The 26,080-nt window shown below is 33.3% G+C and overlaps 1 protein-coding gene across 1 annotated transcript in view; it reads right to left on the minus strand.

The window, feature by feature from the left end:
• LOC148954489 (UNC93-like protein MFSD11) overlaps positions 1-26,080 on the minus strand; it is a 139,283-nt gene that overhangs the window by 48,602 nt on the left and 64,601 nt on the right. The window contains 3 exon segments of the mRNA XM_089086548.1: positions 10,749-11,005; positions 18,374-18,550; positions 20,525-20,712. Coding sequence (XP_088942674.1) covers positions 10,749-11,005; positions 18,374-18,550; positions 20,525-20,712 — 622 coding nt within the window.

Raw genomic sequence — 26,080 nt, forward strand, 5'->3', positions numbered from 1 at the left:
GTTTTACATAGTTTTACATTGTATCTCAAGAAAATATTTTTTAAAGCTTTACCTTGTTATTTATGCATAGTTTTATTTCCTATCTCAAGTGACTACCTGTTGATCGTTTGGAACTTCAAACTCAAGATTTAGATTACATGGTTGGTTGCATGTCATGTGAAACTGACATGTGAAATTGGTTGCATGTCATGTGAAATTGGTCATTCTGAATATTTATTGCTGTTACCCTTTTTGTGGGAACGATTTTTTCATAGTTACAATTGTGGTACAATGTTTCGCTACTTTATAAATTTGACAATCAAGGGCTGCTTGAATTTTTTGGGTTTATATTCTGGGCGATTATATTTTACTTAGAAAGTTTTGGGGTCTTGAAAATCTATTCCATTACATATTATCCTTCCCATCCTTAACGATGTCCTCATCGTTATGGTACCCTGCTATTTCTATTCTTTTAAGTTTTGATTTTACATACCCCTCTTTTTTTGATTTGGTACTTGTTACTTGAATTAAATTTATCTTTGGTAATATATGAGGCTACGTGTACTATAACATCACTTTAAAGTCCACCACCTGTGCATTCTATTTGAAGAAAGTCAAAGAGTTTCTATTGACTACACTATTGTGTAATATTATTATTCCCTCCACCACTAAAATTCCTTCACCTGACATGCTAATAATTCTACATGGTTCTAACTAATTGAGTTCTGCCTTTGCGACCATTTTATTACTTAAAATGGTACATATTTGCTTTTTCTCTAAACTTTATTATACTTCCACCTGACGTTATAACGATACGATACGTAACTGGTTTTCTACATGGTTCTAACTAACTGAGTTCTGACTTTCCGAATATTTTATCGCCTAAAATAGTATTTTTTTGTTTTTTCTCTTAACTTTACTATACTTCCAGCTGATGCTATAACGACACGATACATAACTGACTTCAAGAGCACTGATATATATATATATAAATTAAACGATTTGCAAACAAAAGGTTTCACAATATAATTTTTTAAACTTGATGTCTGATTGCAATATTGGGGTAATGTAATTTACGCTTATTTTCATCTGGTTATGAAAAGTTTCTCAATATTCACTAAAATTATAAAATACATAAATAAGATTCACACTTACTTCATCATTCTACGTGTCTATAATACTCACAGGCGTTGTCACTTAATTTTGGGCTTCCGTTGAACTAATTATTTTGTCGACTAATTGTTTATGGTTTGTATTCGTGGTGTTTCATCTTCTGGCACTTGTTGCTTGGGATAAGGGTTATATTGTTCTTAAGTGAGACTACTTGCATAAAATAGTGCGTGCTTGGGTTTTCAAATCAAATACAAGAGGTTGATGTCAGAGAGCTGTTGAAATGTTTAAAAGATACGTAATTCTTGGGGAATTGATTATATAAAATGATTATCTTAATCACTGGGCCAGGTATCTCTTACTGGACACTTTTATTCTCGGAAAACTCTAATACTCGTACAACCTATGTTTCTTGTAAATTATTCACGTTCAGTCCTTCTTTTATTTGGACTATGGGCTGTGTTACAACATTTAACGTTAACTATGGTTTAATCAAAATTTAATCCCAGGTTATATGTTTGACGCATTGTCTTTGATTTTTGTTTCAATGAAGACTTATCATTGAAGGATTAATGGTGGGGATTAAAACACTAATGAAAGGTTGGTTCTCTTCTATTAATACTTCATTTTGGGAAAAGTTTAGCAAGTACAGTTCATATTTTTAACAAAAATGATTATGTTTGGTTCTTCTTCTTATGGAGGATTGTTCGGGTTTGCGACATCTAACAACGATTGAAACAGATTCAAAACTTAAGTTTGGGATCTTGTTCCGATATATTGTCTCTAATTTGGTCCATAAGATATATAATCTTCGAGAGATTGACTCAAGGGTTATTCTTGCTCCTTAAGATTTAATGTTTGGGAGCTTGCCTTCTAAGGATAGTAAATTGACGGATTTGTATGCAGTTTTACGAAATGACTGGTTAGGGTGGTTTTTTAGGTAATTATTCGTTCAGATATATATATCTATATCTGGGGTCCTTTGTTCGCCAATAGTGGTTGGGGTAGTGTTACCTTGTACTAGACTTGGATTGTCATCAGGTCATTGTCTTCAGGAGTTTCCTTGGTGAGTACTTATCGGTGGTTGACGAATGATGAGAGTAGATGCTACTGGGTTGTATCCGTGTTGCATGCTGGTACACCAATAACTAATTTGCACTGATTAATCTGCTTCCTGGAATATAAATATCTGGGATAAATCAGGCTCTCTTTATAATTACATAATTAAAAAAACACGTACGGCGATAATACACACTTTAAGCAGCATTATTCGGGGGCTATTGTTCTAAATAATAGTCTTGATTAGTCGTGCTAATCATATCCATTTAACATGAGTATACTTGAACTCAAAGATAAATTGAATAAAAGAAATCTTCATTCTTTTATAAGTATAATGGATTAATACTGTGTTGCTACAAGATAATCAAAGTAATCATAAGAAAAATCATTATGTTTACAAAAAATATCAAAGTATAGATTCTCGAAATTTGGTGGTTATGTGTACAAATTTATATATATGCATTTCGCACAAGTTCAATATTCAATACGTTTCAAAAGTTATTCACTGTTAATTTACCTTAGCATTTAATTTTATATTCTAAGATTACATGAGAGGTAGGTTACATGGTTTTATGAGAGGTCTCTATTTACAACAAATTTCGAAATTTTTACTGTTCACGAGCGTTGATATTGCTTATGAAATACATCTTTATAGCCGCAAGGGTATATGCAAACAATAAGTATAAATTTGGAACTGGAAATTGCACGAATAAGAACCTCTATTCTTATTCGTTCGATCATGTCCTCCCTTTTTTTGTTTAAGGGTTATCAGGGAGTTCCGGGTTTAGGTTTTGCATCTCACTCGGCTTGATGTGATCTGACTTTACTCTTTACTCTTCCATAATTTAGGTTCAATAACCTTCTTATAGTTATAGAGATCATGAATACTAATCCTACCGTCAGGAGGATATTCCACAAAAATTTTGTTGAGAATAGTCCGTATCTACTTTCTACATACGTCAATCTTTGGTCTTCATTAGTAAATAAGGGAATTTGAGAGTCTAAGGCTTCTCTTATTTTTGTTAGTGGTAAGGTTCCCTTGATATTCTCTATTTTTGACCATATTGTGGCGATTACTTCTTCATTTTCAATATTAGGAATTGTAAACGATAAATTGACTGGTTTGAAATTGACCACCTTGGGGCTTATTATATTCGAGCTTGTGGCTAGCGGTGGTGTTTGTACCGTTGCTTCTTTGGTTACTAATCGGCACCCTTGTCTTATGGTTATTGTTCCCACGTCTTGTAATAGTAGTTCAGTTCTGTAGCTTGGATCGATTCTTTCAGTGTTATTGTAACATGAAATAGTCCCGACTGTTTCTGTTGGGACAAAAAATAGCCAAGGGTCATTCCTAAGATGAATGAACATTTCTCGTTTAGTACTGCTTACTAGTGCTTGACATGAACTGGGACTTTCTTCTTTTTGAGTTTCTTTTAAAAATATATCTATCGTACCAGTTCCAGGTATCACTTTATAAATTATCTGGGCTAGTTGACATACCCTGTTTTTGAATGTTACACATTCTTTAAAATCCTGTGGATTTGCTAAGGCATACTTCCTCTTATATTGATTGAATATCATGTGTTATGCTTCGGGGTGATATTGATGAACAAATTAGTTAACCTTATATTTGCTAGAAACGTAGAAATTTTATACAAGTCATATATGGATTGTTGATGTATTAATAAAATTGTTACTACTGCAAATAGTTGTTCGTTTATTTTTCGTTTATTTCCGTGATGTGAACCTTTAGTTTAGTGTAATAGTGGAACAGGTTAGCTACTTCTGGCTCTGTTGGTAGATGCAGACCGAATGTTAGATGTGTTTTTATTTTATCTGCGATATATTTTAGGTTCGAGGGTCCACGAGGTCATATAATAAGGGTTCTCCCGTAAGGTCGCATAATACAAATTCAGATTTACTCAAGACAGTTGTCAAGTTAAGTAATGACATTATAACTATTTTTGGTGATCCCGTGGTGAGGCTTGAATTGGATATCATACGATCTACTTAATTTTGTGAATAATTCATTATGCTTACTGTCTTTGATATTTTATTTGAAATAGTTTCAGTTTTGTCTTTTTGATTATTGGCTATACTGGCTTGTATTTTTTGAACATGTAAGGTCACGTTTAAGGCGTTTTTTAGTTTTCCTACGTTTTCCCTTAGGATATATTGGTCTTCTTCAGTCGATAGCTCAAATAAGCCTGAAGCTAATTATCTTACGATTGGTATTAGACTAGGTGATCTGCGATATTTGCTATTTCGACAAAATACTTCGAAGATTCTTGTGGTACTTTTCTTTAAATTTCGTATTTCGGTACTGAAGAATTCAAATAGTGTCTGTAGTCTCTGTCTATACAATATTAAGAATGATTGGTGAATCGATACTTTTACTACATTTTTCTCGTTTAGCTCAGGTAACAATTTAACCTAGTTTTGGCTGGTTCGTCAGCCATGGCGAATCTTGCACTTGTGTATTTGCCGTCAATCGTCCAGCATTTTTTGGGTACATATTTCTCTTTTTTTTTATTTTCCGTAAGTCTCCTTTTGTTGTTAGAATGGTTTCCTTGAACTAAATAGTTTGAGTTTTGGTATGCAATACTGGGAGTCTTGCCCTAAATTTTATATACATGCTGCCGAAGGAGTTGGTCTTTGTAAATGTTGGTCCTGTGGACCATGACCATTTGGTGAACGTCGTCGGTTTCAAATGTGTTATCGTAATTAATTTTCCTTGGGACAGTTCATTGAGTGTGATTAATTCTGGTCTTGCATTGGTTGCGATATCCGTTAGTGAGGGTTTTATTTCCTATGTTCTTGCCTCAAGTTGGGCTTTATTTGTCATGGTATTTATCTTTCTTTTTGGGTTATCTATATTTTTCTCTATTTCTTTTTGAAATACGTTCTTAGTAACGTTGCTCGCCGTATGGTCTTGTCATTGTTGTTTCACATATGTCCATATGCTTGGTAATTCATGTAGCATGGCGTAATTTCCATCATAGAGTTTATTTTTCTTGGAAGTTGTCAAGAAGGAATCTGTAGTATATTTTGCCGTAGTATATTCGCTTATAGAACCGTCCAAATTACTTAATGCTCTTCTCCTTCTGTTTTATTTGTCGTTAGTTCCTAGAGCTTTATTGATTTCTGCCATTTTCTTGTAAAGGTCATCGATTAAGAATTTCGATTTTAATTTGGGAATTATGGGGGGTAGATCTCCTGTATTTTCCTTGTTGCTAAAGTCATCTATTAGGAATTTCAATTTTAGTTTAGGTGTAATGGGGGGTAGATCTCCTGTATTTTCCTTGTGGTGCATGTCTTTTGTTGCCTGCAGGCTTTTGTCCGATTTTAAGAATTGGAATATAGACTCCTTTAATTCATTAGTATTCTTTTCTAGTCTCATTACTTGTTGAAATACAGTTTCAAACGGTTTGGGATCTAGTTTCATAAATATCTTCCAGGCATTGTGGCTTGCAAATGACGAATTCTCATGTTTGAAGATTATTCAAAGCTTTACGATATCTTGGGCAACAATTTGGGAAACGAAGATTGTTATGACATTTTTTAGCCACATCCTTTTTTGATGTTTCTGGAATTAATATTTCGTTAAACATAATACAGGAAGATTTCTTATGATGGATAATCGAACGAGAACTTAGATTCCTATTGTTTGTTCTTTTTTTCAGGGAAGGAAACAAGGTGAGATTAAGATTCGTGGTCGTACAATTTGTTGCTTTGCTTATGGTGAACGTACGGTTGATTCTTAGGCTGGGGGGATAGACATTTTAATTGCTTTCACGCAAGAATTTTTCTCTTAATGTAAAAAGGTGCTCGGGTTAACTTAATTATTTCAATTGGGATAGTTTTTTTGATTTATTGGTTACTTTTGATTTTGATTCATAAGTTTTAATTCTTTTAAATATGATTTCTTTTCTTTTTGCTTTATATGTTAAACTTCTTGGATTATATAAATACTGTTTGTACTATTTTATTTTTTGGAGGGGGTCATGTTTTCCTTGGTATTTTACGCAGTCTGAATTTCCCTCAATTTTGTAAACTAATTCTTAATTTCTACACTTGTCGAGAAGCAATAAATCTGTCTGACAAGGACCTTTAACGTACCAGTACTGAACTTTGTGTTGTATTTGTAATTTCCTAATTTCATGTTGAATAAATTGGAGGTACTTGCCCTTTCTGCCGTTATATTTTATTCATAATTTACCTCTCGCTGGTTGATATTTGGGTTTGTTTGAAAAACTTAGACCGAAATTATAGGATTCCACGTCAAATTTCCTTAAATCATACTTGACGTCCCATTTTTTTGCGAAGACTTCTTCCCCTGATTTATTCACAATGATCATTGCCACTGAGTATATGACATTTTCTTTGGCGTGCTTTATACATATTAATTCTGTATCGATAATTGTTCTGAAATGAAAGGTAGTTTCTATTAACATTTGTCTGGTTAACTTTTTCAAGATTAGTTATAGTCATGGTACACTCTAGGTCGAGTTCAAACTATCTTTTCACAGGCATTTCCTCGTACAACGGGTACTCATTCATTCGACCCTAATTCGGGTCATCTTAAGCTCCATATTAACCAATAATGAATATTTACTTTGAGTGGGAAAAAGTCTAACTTTAGGTCGAAGCTGAATTATTTTTTCACCGGTGCCTCCTTGCACCCGACTACCTATGTATTTGAAAGTAATTCAATTTCCCAAAGCTCCGTAATCTCGTTTAATGCCTTTGTGCTCGGTTTTAACGAATTCCATATAGGCTTAAAAGTATAAAGACTTTCGAGAAACTACCTTTTTTGTCAATGTATTAACAATATATTTAGACCCCGTGATATTTACTGTAATTCATAGTTATATAAATATTAATTCACTACTGATTTATTCTTGTAACGCACTTTTACATAACAATAGTAATCACTTTACACAGACATAACCCTTTCAGGTAATATTAGAGGTTTTTTTCATTTCAACAAGATTATTTGTATATACAGTTTCTACCGCTACTATTAGGTTGTAACTCCAATATTGCTGCATCAACCAGCAGTGCCGCCTTTGAACTTGGAGATTTAAGCATATCGAGAAGTCGATAATCTTCCCATGACGAAACATTTGAGCTGAGAAATATGAGTTCAAATAGTATATTATTTTTCCCGCTTTCAGCTATATTCAAGTACATTAAATACACCAACACTCGGTTCGGGATGGGAAGGCCCTCCAGTCTGGCCAATATGTCATTTAATCACATATTTTGTCGAATGGCTTTACTGCACAGCTGAGATAGGGGAAGTTGGTCATTTATTATTTTTACAATGGAGAAACTTAAGTTTACGTGTGATTGGCAACAGCATAGTTGCTCACGCACGATTACGTCTAAACCAAAGAATATTTTTCTTCCAAAATTTTCGTCTTCTTTGAAGAAATTCAGGGTTATTTTCTTTATGTCTTTATATTCTCTTGGGATAACTTGAAAAATGGCGGATACCGTTGAAGGATTTATTGAATTAAGATACGTTTTATTTACACAGTTGACGTATAAGATCTTAAGGAAGCTTTCACCTTTTAACATGTGTCATTGGTCTATTAGTATGGAGAGATATTTAATTGGCCCAATTCTATTTATTTTTCTATTGTCTTGATCGTACCAAATATTGTCGGCGATATAATTAGACAATGAGCTATATTTTGTTGTTGGAATATTTTGTATTAAAATTCGGAAGGCTAGGTTGGCACTTAATCTAGTGTGCTCTAGTGTTCTTGTCATTGCTCGTGCACTGAAGTTATAATGCACTAAGCTTGATGTATGACAGTATGTGCCCTGAAACCCAATCCCTAGATCCGCCCATGCAAACAGCACAAATTTCTCAAGGTTTCTTTTAAATTGTTCGAAACAGCTTACACAGGAACATACTTGAGTATTTAGATGTATATCTGATAGCTACTTTCACTCGTTTTTCCATCTTATCTGCTATCTATTTAGGTTTTAAATCTATGTACTTCCCAGATTTTGTTACATTTTGCATCAAAGGTTTTCGACGATCAAGACAATTGCAGTTTTTAATTTTAGGTCTTATCAATCGCCAAGTATCCATGGACGAGACAAAATCGAGTCCCCAGGCCAGCTGGTACCAAAAATCAAGTGTTGCCTTACCCCCTCCAACTACAGGGGGGGGGGGGAAATTTTGTTTTATTTAAGTATTTAAATAAAAACACCAAAAAAAACATAGTCCGATTAACAAACTCCGCCCCCCATCAAAAAAGGATTCTTAAATCTATGTGTGTGTGTGAAGGGTCGGGGATAGGGGGCCTGAGGGGTCATATTTCAGTTTCCATTCCCAAATGAACCTTTATGACGACAAAATAACCAATTCCGTTCCTACATCATGTTATGTTTTTATGCTAGTGTTGAGTATTGGCACATTATTTTTTATTTCCTAAATTTTTTTTTAAACGCAATTGTAATTGAAGAACGTAAACAACATTAAAATAAGACATTGTCCAGGTATTAATCAATAACTTGATAACATATTTAAACTTTATATTGAATAAATTGATCACTTTGACCTAAAATTGTAAAAAACGAAGATTCAAACTGAGCCCGGCTGGGTTTTGACCCCAGGCCCTCCTGCACCCAAAGCAGGAATCATACCCCTAGACCAACAGGCCTTTAGAAGGCAATTAGTGTGCTCACCTTGTCCTTAGGTAAGTAAATGAACCATCTCCAAGTTTACTAAAGTTGCCATATCTATTACTCCTAGAAGTTTTAATTTTAATCTCTAGGGTATACAGGCTTACCGTAAAGAAATATTGAAAATAGTGAACCTACTGCTTTGGAATTTCAAGATATATATAAATAAAATTTATTTGCAATGCGTGTTGGTCTAAGCGTATGATTCCTGCTTTGATTGCAGGAGGTCCCGGGTTCAAATCCCGGACATGCTAATTTGGAAGCTTCGTTTTTTTAAAATGCTATGTAAAATTGATCCGTTTATTTAATGTAAAATTTAAAGACTGTTATAAAATTCTTTATTGAAAATGGGAAAATGTCTTATTTTAATGTTGTTTACGTTCTTCAATATATATATATATATATATATATATATATATATATATATATATATATATATATATATATATATATATATATATATATATATATATATATATATATATATATATATATATATATATATATATATATATACTGTGTGGGAGGGTGGTGGTAAAACCGAAGGTCTTCTCTAATATAACAATCGATAACCCCATGACCCCATGCAGAGAAACAAGACGCTGGGCTCGAGCCCCAGAGGCATTCCAAGGAAAGCAATTGTCACAGGGTCATTTTATCAGAAATAGTGATTATATTCAAAAATGGCGCCAAAGCAAGCAAATAGGGCGCATCAAATGCATTACAGATTTTTGAAATTATGCTGCTTTTATATCGAGCTTTACTGAAACAAACACACCATATATTGCCTGAAGTTTTGAACCAACAAAAGGCCATCGTGAATGCCTCAAATAATTCCCAATGAGAAGTCCTAGGTAACTAATGCTTGGCGATAATAGTACCAGACGACGATATAGCTAAACGAACATTTATCCAGACACGGTCGATTACATAAGTAACCAATTTGCAGCAACCTCCCTCTTCTCAGCATTCAATTTAATTACAATCTTACTGTTATCTATACATAAAATTTAAAAATTATATTAAAAACAGCAATAGTTATGCGTAGGTTAAAGATGTCATACATACATTCAGAAGCGACCAATCAAGGCCTGTAAGACATGAACAACCATAAGGGGGGCAGGTGGGGGTGCTAGTCCCCTTTTGGCGTAATGATGCTGCCTTATTTTTATATTTTTGTTTTGAATTTGCTATTATACATCATTAAAAGCCCAACTTAGATCAGGTAAGCCCCCCCCCTGGAATTCATCTTCTGTGTGCCCAAGCTGTGGGACTCAACCTCGTGCCCACGTTCTTATTATCCTCCAGCACAGCGTTGTTGTTTAGTGGATGTTAAGACACACTACCCAGCCTAAAACCTTCCAAATAAATATTAAAATTCTTTGAAATTATAAAATCATCCCAGGTATGATGGATGCAGACTTTTTTTTTAACTTTTTTCCTGGTATCTAAAAAATTTATTTACTCGTATTGTATCGATAACTATGAGATCTATTTATTTGTACATTACTAATGATGCTGGGTTCACATACATCAACAACATCAGTTTTTTCATTTCCCTTCTTAAACACTGATGTCCTACCCCCCGCGCACCACACCAACGTACATTATCTGATATTACAGACCCTCCCCTCCCCCCCCCCCAAAAAAAAAACTTTTATACAAAATTTCCAAATTGATCCCACATCCGTGAGACAAAATAGGGTATGCCAACCTATATAAAAATTCGTAACCTTTTCATTAGCCTACTGACTTTATGCAGCCTCTTCGATGAAAAAAAGAACTCGCTTGCTTTTAGGCATCACGCACCCGTTGCATAACATTACCTGATTGTCTTCAGATTTGAAGAACTGCCTTGGAATTAGGCACCCTAACCAATTATACAAATAATTACCTACCTGTATATGCAAAAGTCAGACTAAGCAACAGCATTTCTTTGGTGAAAAACAGCGACACAGAATTTTTGAAGGCTTCTAAAGCATTTGTTTATTTCCTCCCTTTACTGCTGTTGCTTAAATTGTTGAGGAAAAGAATAAACAGCGTTCCCAATGCACCAACACCAAAGAGTACACCAACTTTAACCATTCTTATATCACAGTAAATATTATCAGCACTAGCAAAGACTAAAAATACAAATAGGTTACCAATTAAGAAACTTAAATGTAAAGGTGCTAAACTATTTCAATTTAATAAAAAAAAATTCTACCGACTATATAATGTATAGCAGAGAACAAAGTATCAAAGAAGCGCAGAGGAGCAGAAGAATCAAGAGAGCAACAATAATATCACTAATTTCATGTCACAAATTATTGTCACAAATTATTATCTGCGAGCTAATAAAGCTGTGCCCCATTTTAAACATGCTGGTGTTAGTGGAGGTCGATTTGACACTCTGGAGGTCGATATTTCATTACATCCTCTCTTGTTTTGTACACTGTATTAAAGAAGTAAAAAAAAAATTATTATTTGGTTTTATTGATTAAGTTCATGTTTAGTCAATTGCAAAGTACCTAATCCTTAGCCAAGATTTTTTTTTCTCGTATCATGTCAGTGTTTTAAATGGGTTCAGTACTTTCATTGTAGGCTATCCAATAGCATCAATAATTGCAATATTCATTATCTGTTCTGAAGTATAAGACAATCGAAAGCCTTTTGTTATCTTCTCCAGAAGAAAACATGCTAATAAAAGAATTTCTTACTTAATAATAAGCACAAAAATTGTAGACAACAAATTTTTTATCTGCATCTAATTTCATTCGTTTTTTTTTTCTTTTGTAACGAAGATCAATTGCCTTTGTTACTTAAAATGCGTGATTTTGCGCGTTAGATATTTGGCAATAACAAACGCCAGCTATATAGTAATTTTGTTTTCAAAGTCAAATGTGGAAAACAACTGCAGGTCCTTACTGCGTCGCTCCTTACTTACAGTTCGTTATCTCGAAATGTTTGAAACCGAAAAATGTTGAGAATGTTTGGGACCGAGAAAGGTTTGGGACCAGGATATAAATCTTTTATATCCTCCAAAAGGGAGATTTTTTTTCCAATGGAAAAATATAGTTTTGGAAATCTCTAGGGGTGGGGGGGTGTAAATTAATGTCATTGAGAGAGCGAGGAATTAGAGATACGAATATATGAATATAAGGAGGATTATAAAATATACAGTAATTAAAACTTACATTAAACATTTCTAATCCTTTCCTATTCTTTCTAATTTTTTTCTTTTTTATCAGACTCATTTCAACATCTTAACTCGTCTAATTCCAGCTTCTCTCCTGCTTCGCTTATTTCGCCGGTCTATTTTAATATATTTACTCTGATATCATCAGGATAAGTTATCATATTCTTTTTAATAATCAAAGTAACCCTTTGATAAAGAATTCTCACTGAAAAACACTCCATTCCAGATGTTGTTTTACTAACTTAGATCAAATAAAAGTATTTCTTGAAATAATTAATCAACATCCCTGGAATTTATCTCTTTCAAGCAATGCCTCCAAAGTAACATGCAACTATATCTATTTTTTAAGCATAATTATTGACGAAAATTCCGGTTTAGATAGCAGCAAAACTCAGGCTTGAAGAGACCATTGATAAAATAATGGCTGCATTCCAGGTTCAATAAAAAGTATTTAATTTTAAAAAAAAAGTATATTTTTATGTTGTAGCTGACGTTTTGTAGTAGCTTGAACTACACAAAAGTATCTTTTGATTTACTTTTTTAGTAATTTTTATTAAAGATAGTTAACGTGCATCTTTAACGAAATAACATTGCTATTGAAGGTATTATTAAACTAAAATAGACTGAAAGAGCGATGAACACAATTGAAACTCAATAAGATTATACCTTTACAATCCAAACACACCAGTAGTTATTTCACAACTATTCCTGGTGGATGCCACTTAAAGTAACTTCCGTAGTTAAAGTTAAGTTACTACGGTTCGCAATCTGGAATACAGCGAATCTTCATTGCCAAAAGACTGCTACAATGTCAATTTGAGACCTATTTGTTTCTTATGTCACGTGAAAGCGAAAAAAAACAGAGCAGAAGCAACCTAAACAGTAGAAATGTAGGAAATAATTGAAATAAATCTAGCAATAAAAATGGAAATTAGAAATCTAAAAAAAATTAGTAAAATATAAAGTGAAAAAATAATATATTCAAAAACTTATATATCAAAAATTGCAAAATTAAGTGTAAATTAAAAAATGATACTAAAAACTCATATATATACAGACAGTACATGACAATCAGAAACAAAAACAAAAATTCCGGTTCCAAGTTAGCTTGATTTAAGAACGGAAAGTATAACGAACAAATTTACTAAATACGAATTAATATATATTAAACTAAACAATTAAATTAATAAAATTATTTTTAAAATAAAAAAAAACATAATTCAGACACAAAATATAAAATGAATATATAGTGTAGGTTTTGTCAATCAATTATGTAATAATTAATTGTCAATGAATATAAATCATGTGTTTTCATAAGCTTCTTGTACTTTTTTTAAAAAGACAGTGGCAGATCAATAACTAACTTCTTGTTGATTATCTGCAAAATATTGGCTCCAACCTTTTTATTATTAGCATATTAAAATATGATATTATTATGACTTCTGACCTTCTTGTATTTTTTTTAAAAAAAATTGACTTGGTGAACTGTGATGGAAAAGTTGAGAGATATGGCTAATTGGAGTAAAGCCAAGACAGGTATTATGAGTGAGAGGCAAACCTGGCATAACCTTTTTTTAGAACTGTATAAAAATGATGTCATTTCCCTTGTTGATAGATAGTCTATCATCCATCCCTCCTGAGGCAAAACTAAGGCAATCCATCCTAGGGCAATGCATGGAATAAGAATAATTCAAAAAGTCATTACGTATCAGTATCAGTTTTACTAGCCATTTGACGGTATGTGCCCTGAAACCCATTCCCTGGATCCGCCCATGCAAACAGCACAAATTTCTCAAGGTTTCTTTCAAAATGTTTGAAACAGCTTACACTGGAACATATTTTAGTATTTAGATGTATATCTGATAGGTTCTTTCACTCGTTTTTCCATCTTATCTGCTATCTATTTAGGTTTTAAATCAATTTACGATCCAGATTTTGTTATATTTTGCGTAAACGGTTTCGACGGTCGATACAGTCGCATTTTGTAATTACAAGTCTTAACAATCGCAAATTATGCATGAACTAGACAAAATTGTGTCCCTAGTCTCGCGTTTAGCACAAAGAAATTGGGGACTTACCCTATTCACTGCCAGGGGGGGGGCAAAAGTTGTAATTTTTAATAATGTCAATAAAAACACCAAAAAAAACATAGTCAGCAGAACAAACTCCTCCCCCCCTCAAAACAGTATTCTTAAACATATGTGTGTGTGTGAAGGGGAGGGGATAAGGGGCCTGGAGGGTCATATGTCAGTTTCCGATTCTAAATTAACCTTTATGACGACAAAATAAACAATTTCGTTCCTACATCATGTTTTATGTTTATACTAGCGTTGAGTATTGACATATTATTTTTTATTTCCTATATTTTTTTTTTAAACACAATTCTAATTGAAGAACGTGAACAACTTTAAAATATTACATTTTACCATTCTAAATGAAGCATCTTGTAATAGTTTTTAAATTTTATATTAAAAAAACTGATCAATTTTAGGTTGCATTTTAAAAAACGATGCTTTAGTATTAACATGTACGGGATTTGAACCCGAGACCTCCTGCGATCAAATCAAGAATCATACTCCTAGACCAACAGGCCCTAAGATTTATTTTTATTTATATATAAGATTGAAATTCCAGAGCAGTACGTTCCCAATTTTCAAAATCTCTGTATGGTGAGCCTGTTTAAGGTAGACCTGAAAATTAAAACTTCTAGTAGGACTAAATACGACAACTTTAGTACACATAGAGATGGTTCCTTTACTTACCAAAGGATGAAGTAAGGTGATCACACTCATTGCCTTTTTTTTCGAATATAATAATTGTTTTACTCGCAAGTCCAATTTAAAAGTTTAAGATGTACCCTAATGTGACACCCATTTCGAGCAATTCCATTAATATCAGGTGAATTTTTCGTTATTCAAACTATTGACTTATGAATAAATTTAAAAGACCACTCGATGCACTTTCTTATGCCGTTGCCAAATATAATAATCATTTTGTCGGAAAAGAATTTCACCCCCCGTCGCAATATATACCGGTTCAGTGTATATGTTTGTGCATTAGGGGGGTAAGAGGACCGTTCAAACTTACCTCTCATTTACATCAGAAACAAAATTTACCCCCAGCCCCCTAATGTGCAAATATATACCCTGAATTGGCATATATAGGGGTGGGGGTAAAATTAATTTCCGAAAAATCGTTGACTAATCTATCCAAATCCAGTTTCTCTACCTCCTCTTTTTCAACGGCCATTATCATGAGATCACTGAGTCTGTCGTTTCCCATCGTCGATCGCAGATAGTCTTTCACACGCCCTAATGCCGAGAAGAATCGATCATTACTGGTAGTGGTCACAGGCAAAGTAGCAACTAGCTTCATCAGTTTTAGCACTGCAGAATAGGCAACTGAGAGGTCGGATAAGGTTTCGATAGCTCGAAGAAGATGCATTTTTGAAATATCACTTTTTGACATATGCAACTTTGCAAGAGAAAGCTGGGATTCTATGGCATGGTCGTCGACACCGAGAATCTCTTGATAATGACACATAACTCTTTCCACTTTTGAAAGTTCTAGAAAATTAGAACTTGAGGGGTCGAAGGCAGATAAAGCGTCAAGCAGAGGCATATTCTGCATGAAACGTTGGTCCATCTCACTCGTGAAACGACCTATTACCTCAAAGTACAGAAGTTTACCGCAGTCTGATTCAACTGGCTGACTGATATTGCGTTTACCGGTTGTTGAGTTTGACAGAAAGGCTTTGAGACGAATGGAAATGGCTTGACTTCTCTTGTTTCGAGCACTGGTTTTAGATTGTGGAGATTTTGATTCCTGGATATCGTTTAAAGCTAAGAATTCAGATATGTTTTTGTTTAAGTTTTTCCAATCGTTATCATTTCTCAGCTTTTTGAGTGTCTCATATGTCCCAGAAATCAGTGCAAGCGCCTTATAAATCAACAAACTTTCGGATTGAAGTTGCTCTGATAAACAATTTACAATGACTAATACTTTTTCCACTATGTGTAAAGTTGAAACAAAAGAGGCAGAGTTGATTTTGTCCAGTAGTCCTTTTGCTTCACACGCTGCCTCGCCGTTGGAACTATCGGAGACTACAGCAAGCACAGCAACAATACAATCAAATCTGGCCTTCACCTTCGAAATAGAGCGGACTGCGTAAAACCAGCGAGTCTGGACGGTTCTCTCTAGCTCCAAGACTTTTTGGCCGCTAATACGCTGGGATTCCACAAATAGCTCGTGACGAGTATTGCTGCATGATATAAATGCGTAAAGTCTTTGCACCACAGAGAAAAATTCAGAAAGTTCGCTGATATTTTTTAGGCAGTCAGTCAAAACCAAGTTCAATCTGTGGGCGTGACAGTGTACATAAACTGCATGAGGCACCTTCTCCCTAAACTTTGCTTGAACTCCGTTAAATTCCCCACTCATGACGGATGCGCCATCATAACATTGGGCAATACACAGCATCGAATCTACACCAAGCTTTTCTATAGTTTCACAAATCGAGTTGGATAAGCTCTCGGCGTCTAATTTGTGCATGTGATAGCAGCCGATTGGTCGCTCCACTACTTTTCCATTTGATATGTACCTGAGTAGGATCGCTAATTGTTCTTTTCTAGAAACGTCTTTTGTCTCGTCGACAAGAATAGCAAAGTAATTAGCTGATTTTACTTCTGAAATAATATCTTGGCACAAGGCATTTTCTAGCAGTGTTACTGCGCCATTTTTGTTCTGATTACTGCAATAGCTACCATATCGGCGCAGTAAATTGGTTTTGAGCTTTTTATCACCTCTAGACATTTCCTTCATCAACTCTACCAAATTACCCCGGATTGCAGATGTTTCTGATTCGCCATGACCCCTCAAAGCAAGACCCTGGTGGCCAAGAAAGCAAATAGCGCGAAAAATGTACTTCACATGATCTTTATTTTCCTGAACCTCTTGATATCTGGACTGAATTAAGACATTCGCTATAGATTTCGAAGTACCAGTACTCATTATCTTAAATTCCGTCCATGCTGACATACAATGCCTATGTCTTTCAGAACCATCATGTTGCTTTAATAGAGCAGAACTGTCTTTCCACTTGCAAAATCCTGACTCAATGAAAGCCCTTTTTCCAGCAGTTCCTCCAGCCCTTAGAGTCCCCATAGAAAAATGCCGGCAAGCAAAACAAAACACGGAATTCAAGTTTTTTGAGTATTCAATCCATTTATAAGTCTTATAGTAATGTGCACTGAATTTCCTTCCATTAGAAATGGAAGCCGGATATCTCTCAAGAATAAGTTGAGCTGGTTTGTCGTGACGCGTCCTAGAGATATCTGAGAGAGTTTCTTGACTGCTACTGGAACCCGCAAGGGGTTCAGCGATGCAGACCGAACTTTCATGTTGATCGGAGCCATTTATTGTTCCGCTTGTTTCCGAAATTATGTCACAGGTGGGGGAATTTATCTCAACTAACCCGAGACTTTGGGCGCTGACACTATTGCCAGTTTCTTGCACTAAAGTTTCTTCATTTTTCTTCCGCATTTTCACCGAAAAAAATCCAAAGTTTGTTGTGGCTTTTTACTCATAGTTAAACGAATAGTAGACAATGACTTCACTCAGACACGGCAAGAGAAGAACTGAAGAAACACGTAGAAACTCACTTAGAAAATCACTCCCATACTCCACGATGAAACTACCCCGCTTAGAAACCCCATAAACCAATCACTTACATTTCCTGTTCACGACAGTCCCATACACTCCACTGGGACTAGTTATCCCATAAACTATTCAACAACGTCAAGAATCTGCTGACCAAAACCCCTTGAAACCCTAGAACACATTTCCTTTCCCAGCTACTAAAAAAGGCAATATACAAAACTCATAGTTTACAACGAATTCTTCACAAGAACAATAACAAACGGGTACTGACCACATGAAGCTTAGTTTTGAATGAACCCTACTCGGAAATAAAATAGTGTAGACTCGCTCGCTCTTAGACATTTCAAAACAAGATTATATAATTAGGGCACCAGTTTGTTGGTCGTATTTATTGGACCAGTTGCTGGTTTAATATAGCACATAGCTAAAATAGAAAATAGCTGTGAAATATAAATAAGAAGGTAATTTTCAAAGTGTAGGGGGGGGCCATCGCCCCCCCTGCCCCCCCTAATTGGCGCCTCTGACCCAGGCATTAAAAAAAAATCCTTCAAAACCATAAAATAGCAATTAATAATTCGACCGGAATCTTGACACAAAAATTAATCACCGAGTCACAATGAAATCAAATAGAATACAAGCACTAAGTAACTATTTAGCTAATTGGGCAATGAGAAAGAAAAAAAGTACCTAGACTGCATAAGAGCCCAGACCGTTCCACTATTTCTTGTCATTGTTCCATCATTGGAGCAGAGAGTCAAATAGTTGCCTTGGCCTGTCCAAATGACTGCAGCGCCAAAGCCAAGAATGGCAGATGTTAGGTACAGCAGCCAGGTCATCGGTATGAGAAATGAACCCACAAATAACCTAGAATTTGAGTTACATGTATAAATAATTATAACAACAGTGAAGGCCGTGTCCAGTATTTTGTTTCAAGAGGGGGGGGTTGTTTTTTTAGGGGGGGAGAGGGTGCAAAAACCACTTTTAAAATGCAACAAAATTTGTTTATATGTATTTTTGTTACTATTGTATGAACTATTATATTACTATTGTAACTATTATACTTGTTACTATTATATTTTTGGAGTTACGCACCACTAATGACATTTCGGCATTGTGTAATTCAGTCGGTTAGGGTAACGTGTCCCGTTTTGGACAGTTCCTTAATCTCAGAAATTATCTCCTAATATGAAAACATATACATATTAAGGAATAAGTATCATAGGCACTATCTAGCTTTCCATCTTCTAGTTGTAAAGCAAAATGAAGGAATATTTGCAGTGATATTCAAACATTATGCACAACACACATCCAGAAGTCTCTGACATCTACGCTTTGTCTAGTGCCAAGTAAGATATAAAAGTGAAACGATACCCCTACCTGGTACAAAACTTAAGCTCAAAACCCTTATTGAAATAATATATGCAATTAACCATTGAAGTATAATAAGTAACAATCATGGTTTCAAATATTGACAGGTCGCTAATCCAATCTCTGGGAGCATAAGTTACATGTGGGTCGCAGTCTACGCACTGGGTTTACTCAGGGTAAACCCTTATTATTAATAATTTGTTAGGTTAGACCAGAGATTCCGGAGTTATTTGACTCAGAAACACAATACAATAATCCAGAAAGTACGGAACTCATGTCTGTTAGTCCTATTGGCTTGACTTATTTGTTTAAGAACCTGGGGAAAAACAGGATAGGATGGCAGAAAGAAATGTTGGCAGTAAATACATGTCGGTGCCAATTGTATAAGATGTTTCGGATATAAACGAACAAATTTTGAAATGAATTTTTGAATTACGAACACAAATATGAAGTGTTAAATTTCAATTCAAAATGAATATTTAATTATGGAACGAAAATAGAAAACAAAAATTATAAAAGTTTTGCCATACACTTGCATTAAAACCATTTCAATTACAAACGAACTGAAAATAATATTTTATAAATACCTAGAAGACATTCTAAAATTATATAACTTGTTCCCATATTTGGAGGGGATTTGGTTTTTGATGATTTTTTTTTGTTAATAAATGATATTGAAATAAATAAAAAGAATTGCCTATTGCTAATAGTATTTCACGGGTGACTTAAAACTTAAACTTAATTTTACACATATAATAAAATTCATGCAATGTATAAATCTTTCATCAATTTTTTTTTCAGGGCATTGGTTACTATTAACACGGGTCGCACTTTGCTTACAGCTCTGAACCAGAAATTATTTGAAGCTAAAGAGATTGCTACATACATTGCCGATTGATGTTTTAAAACAACTTGTTTTTGCATCAATTTTACTAGTTTTGAACGCAAAAGGAAAAAAAAGATAGTGATAAGAAAACTATCCTTTGCACACTAAAACTAAATTTATAATCTCAAAAGTATTTATTCTAAGAAATCTTTTGTTGTTTCCAGCAAACACGATTGAAGTTTTATTATTTTGTTCTTTTTTTAAGGTTAGGACAAAAATAAATATGTTCAATAGATGTTTTTTTGTTATCAGTAAAGTACAAAAGACACTCGAATCTTCAGAAATGTCTGAAGGGGGTGCTCTACCAAGTCTTATTGTAATACTTTCTGTTCATTTTTAGTTTAACTCGATTATTGCTTCGAAATTCTGTTCATTTGGGCTTCATTAGGTCATTCATAGTAATTTTAATTTGTTTTGAATCTGACATACCATATAGCTTTATTTCTGCTCGTTTTAGGTTCGCTTTTTAATTTTCTTTAAAATGCTGGCTTTCTTTTTTAGGGGGGGGGATTTTAAATCGATGATATAAATATCTAAGCATCTTCTGAACTCCCACAGCTGAACTCTGCAAAAATAAAACTTACGCATAAGGGATGCTTCCAAGAAACATCGACATTTTTGGGCCAATTACGGAGACCACAGATGGGGCTATCCAGTTGAATACAGCAAAAGAGGCGTAAATAATTGATTGACTGGTATAACCATTTGCACCAGCGAAATCCGTCCTGTTCTCCTTCTCATATTCACTCTGAATACTTTGAACCAGGGTTTGCTAAAAGAAGAGCAATTTCATTCAATAGAAGAAGGAGACGCCGTCACGGGCTAACGAGTCGGTTGACTCGATATTATTTCCTTTTTCTAATTTCACGTTAAAAGGTATAAGTAATTCAGGCCTTTGTGTTAAATAAAAATTCTATCTGAAGGTTTGCAAGTTATCAAAACCCCATTTGAAACAGGCAAAACCAAGCGACAAACAGATTCCAGCTGTTGAATGCTATTATTATTCTTATTTTTGTTTTGCAAATGTCTTAAACACATATTCTAGGTCTTAGATCAGAGAAACGAGCTTATAGCATCGCTTTTCAGACTGGGGGGGGGGGGTCACGATTCAATAGCCGGGCGGTCCCAGTCGATCAGGAAAAACTAGTTACTTAGGTACGTAAAAAATAAAATAGAAATAGAAAAATAAAACTTAGAAAAGCTGGTATGCATGCGTCAATACTAACTGATGAGATAACTAGTCCACGGTAATAAAACAAACAATTAGGTTCAAACTATTTTGATTCCCATGGGTCATGAAGCTAAAGTTTGTTTCAATCGATATTAGAGGGCTGTTCTAGGCTGTTTTAATCCATTTCTTTAAAAAAATGACTGGTTGTGACATCGACACTTTGGCCAATTATCGATGAATGAAAGCTGAAAATTTCAATAGGATTAAATCTTCAATATTCAGCTGAAAATAAGGCCAATGTCAAATTCAAATGCCCACTACAATTTCTATCAACCCATTTGGTTTTTTTTTCAAATTTTCCAATATCCCAAATAAAGAAATATTACAAGTGAAGTTTTATTGTTTAGGAAAATTCTGATTATTTATTTGAACTTAGCATAAATAAGGCACATAATTGGACGCTGTATTTAAAGAAAAATCCAAACACTGATATTCAGGTGAAAATTTTATAACATATTGCATAAAATATGGAATTTCTGGATTATTATTGCTCAATTTTTTTTTCTGTGTTGTTCCTGTGCCTTGCTTGCTTGTCGAGCTTCGTAGAGGCTGTCAACGCTTATTTTAGCACGCTCTGCAAAGAATAATTCCAATATGCTGTGGGTGTTTTTGTTAGAGGGAGGAGGGTTTATAAAATCATGTAATGAATTCCAAGATCTGATTCTAATTACGATGGTGGAGTTAAGGCCCCATATCATGGATACCTGTTCTATAATCTTATAAAAAATCTTATATATGTTCTATAATCTTATAATAAAAATAATCTTATGCTCTATTTGAAAGATTACCAGGGATAACCAGGGGCACGAATTACTAATTGAGTACAAATATTTTTAATATTAGTAAAATCAAGTATTTTCAATTAATATGATAACAAAGTGACCTTTACAGAAAAATTACATTAAATTTGAGTGGCTCAGATGTATATCATAAACTTTACAGATTTCCAGTGTCTAAAGAAAATAATTTTGAAAAAAACATGAAAAATTTAGAACTTCATCAAAAACTAAAAAACCTTTGAAACTTTTAAACGACCACAGGGAGCATAGGCAGTGAACAGAGACTAAAGCATTCATTTAATATTATTCAAATCTGTAGCTAAAATATGACAAAATTTAACTTTATTCAACCAAATAGAAAAGTCCAAATCCATGCAAAGTTGTCATCAATAAATGTAAGTCGTTGTAAATTTACCAGCAAAAGCACCTTAAATCTAGCAAAATATTTCCAAGTAGAACCTTCCATTTAGGGCTCATCAGAAGAATACCACATCCCTTAATAGATTTCAAGGCTTTACATTCTTTACCCGGCACGGTGGAGCCTCTACCATAAGATCTATATGGTAACCCTATGTCAGGTAAAACTTGTGAAATACATGCATACTAGTCAAGCTATTAAAAATTACATACAAAAAGTGTTCCAATGTTTCCGTAATAAAATTCCAGAGGTCACTGAAAGAGACCATTCTGGAACAAATGAAGACATGTCCAGATGTATCCTTTATTGGTATCTGGAACCAATTACCAATTTAAAGATCCTCAAACTTGTTTGAAAACCCCTACAAACTCAAACTTCTAAAAAAAGAAAAGCGCAAGAGAAATTATATTAAAATATCATTCAGTATTTCTTTATAATTTTTTGTATATTTACTTAAAAGTTCATGATACATGAAACTAAATTTTTTTGAATTGCCAACTAATTTTTTTGGCTGAAAAACCTCTTAAGATCAGTTTTTCGCTCAGCTTTTTACATCTATTTTTAAAATCTGTGTAATTACTGCATATTTTTGCATACCTAAATAATTGGGAATAATAAGCCGAATAAGTAATATTTGAATGTATATTACTTTCAAGAAATGGAAAATTAATTACTTCAAAATTAAAATCATCCGTTTTATTATATAATTTAAACACTAATTTATTATTATTTGAAATATTAATATTTAAATCTAAGAAATTGTCGGCGTGTCCCATCCCATAGCTAGGCTCAAGAATTAACTCTTGTGGATAAATATTTTTTGAAATCTCAATAAACTTTGCACAATTTATTATCAAGAGATCGTCCAGATATCTTTTATTATTTGAAAGGTTATATTTTAAATTGCTTGGGCTATTTTTATTTATCATATATTCATATTCTAATTGACTTAAAACCAGGTCTGCTATGAATGGACTCGCATTCCCACCCATAGGAATACCTACAGTTTGTTTATATAAATTCCCATTAAATCTTATAAATGTATTAAATAGAACAAATTCTAATAAATCGCATACCATATCCAAGCTATAACATCTTGAATTAATAGTACTTCTAAACAAATTCGTCCATGGGTCTTTTTTATTAAAATTATAATTTTTAAAAAATCCTTTTTTATAAAAAATAAAATTTTTATTTATAACATTTTTAAATTTTTCTAATACTAATTTTTGTTAAAATTTTTTATACAATGTATTAAAATCAAATTAATCGACTCTTTTAGCTGAAACATTCGCCAAAGAATCTATCACTTGTAACAAGTTATTAACACTCCAATATGGGTTAAAGTTAGAAAATTTTTTAATTCCAGAGCAATATGCTTTAAATTTATTTCTAATTTCTCCTAAAATTAAAGATAGATCAGTAGCCGCAATTCTGGTTGGACACCTTGCTGCCCCAGCAATAAAACGTGGTTTTGGTGGATTTTTATGAAATTTTATCGTCCAATATAAGAAAGGAAACTGTTTATCATTATCATTTATTTAAATATTGAAATTTTTTAAAATTCTTTCTTCTATATTTTCAATTAAACTATTCTCCTCAATATGGGCCTTTTCGTATGTATTTGTTGTTTGTATCTCTTTTGATAAAATATCACAATAGAATTTCTGACAAATTGTGGCAAAATTATTGCTAGCTTTATCAACTGGTACAATTATAAATTCATTCTGTATATTAGATATTTCTTGTTTCATATTGGCATTATAAAATATTGAATTTTTCACATAATCTGTTGAATTAATTCTATACATGTTATTTCTTACACTAGTCAAAATCAAATTTATCCAATTCTGAAATCTATCTTCAGTAATTTTCTCCTTCTTGCACCAATTATCAATAAATAAGTTTAAATCATTCTTTAATCTCCTAAGAATATCTGCTGGCCTTATGCCGTAAGAAAGACGGAACTTAGCACCCATTTTCATTATATTTTGAAGATCACGATGCTTTATAATGGACAAATCCCCCGTTACAATATTCTCATAAGTTTGATCCACATACGTTAAAAATTGTTCGCAATTACAAACTGGTTTCCAATTACTCCCCCTGTCCAGTTTTTTAAGTATTGAATTATAGTTAAAAATCATTTGACCAATTGTTTTTGAAAATTTATGTGTTAAAATTGGACTACCATTATACACCAAATTACATGGAAGGGCATTCTTTACTCTCCGCTGGTTTAAAATTCTTGGCAAATTAATATCTTCTATTTCTTTAGAACAAAAATTAATAGACAAATATAATTTATTATCCTTATTTACAATTTTATCAGATTTATTATATTTTGAAATAAATTTTGATTTAGCTAAAATGCAAACTGCATCATAAATTAATTTATTTTTTGAGTTACATGTTGTACTTCTTTTTGCAATCCAGAATACTTTTATTAAATTATTCCTTGATAACTTATTTAAAGATTTTATTAAACCTAGTCATTCCATTAGTCTCAAATATGTGACCTAAATCGATTAAAAATGCATTTAAATCTAAATATTTCTTTTTATTATTTTTCCTATGTCCTCTTGATCGGTTTTTACGTTTAGTGGGGCAATTAAAAGAAGGGTGCTCAGTTAACCCATTGATACAATTAGCAACTACATTCGACATGTCTCCGTATTTCGCTACTCGATCATTTAGCCCAAAAGGATACGCGGTACCCAGAGCATGGATCCAATACTCTTCTTGTCTGCGTAATTTATTATTTTTTTCCTCTTTAGTAAAGTTTTCTAGGTCCAGATTTTCTAAAATTGTAATAGTTAGATTAGATACTGAGCAAGTACCATTATTACAATGTTGAACTAGATAATTGTTAGTTTTTTCCTTGGTAATTGTAGTTTTATGTCCCGAAAATCCCTTATATATGTTGCTAATTGTTTCCCCCACATATTGTAATTGACAATTTTTACATTCTAGTAAATAGATAATATTATTTGTTTTGCAATTTTCCTATCCAGTTAATAAACATTGAAACTTTTTATTATATAAAGTGCTTTTAACATAATTTCGAGGGATGAAGTGATCTTGACAAAGAAAAACATATATATATATGTATGTATATATATATATGTATGCTAATTAAAATCGAAATAATTCCAGAAAGCCAGAGATTTAGCTAACATCAAGCTATTTGACCCATTCATAAGAAGATTCCGTTTAAGCCCAGAGTAATGCCATGACGAACAGGCTTTAAATCAGGCCCAAATCAGTAAAGTGTAAGACACAGACAAGAAATCTGCAAGAGAACTGTGTCCAGTCGGGACTATTTCCGAACCTTGAGAAGACAGTGTGGGTAGTCTTCAGTTTGCTACTACACGTTTGCGTGACAATATTGTTTTCTTTGTCAAAGATAAAAATAAACGCAAAAAAAAAAATATATAAGAGAAATTCAAATAGGAAAAAAATGCGAGCACTGGAAAACGTATCGCTTTTGAAATAAAAATATTTCCGCTTTAAAGGTTGGACAGGATTAGTTAATACTGCATTTCATTGAACATTATGTTTTCGCAAGAAGATGTTGAAAAACTTATTATTAGTAGCATAATAACGCAGCTTATAATACTCATACAAAAACATTTGTAAAATAAGTGAAAAGTGCAAAATCAAAGAGCTGGTGAAGTTCTATGAGTGGCAATACTTGCTTCTGTACTGGCAA

The sequence above is a fragment of the Artemia sp. Qi Xiang Cuo genome, chromosome 3 (genome assembly GCF_049724085.1).
Source record: "Artemia sp. Qi Xiang Cuo chromosome 3, ASM4972408v1, whole genome shotgun sequence".
NCBI classification, from domain to species: domain Eukaryota; kingdom Metazoa; phylum Arthropoda; class Branchiopoda; order Anostraca; family Artemiidae; genus Artemia; species Artemia sp. Qi Xiang Cuo.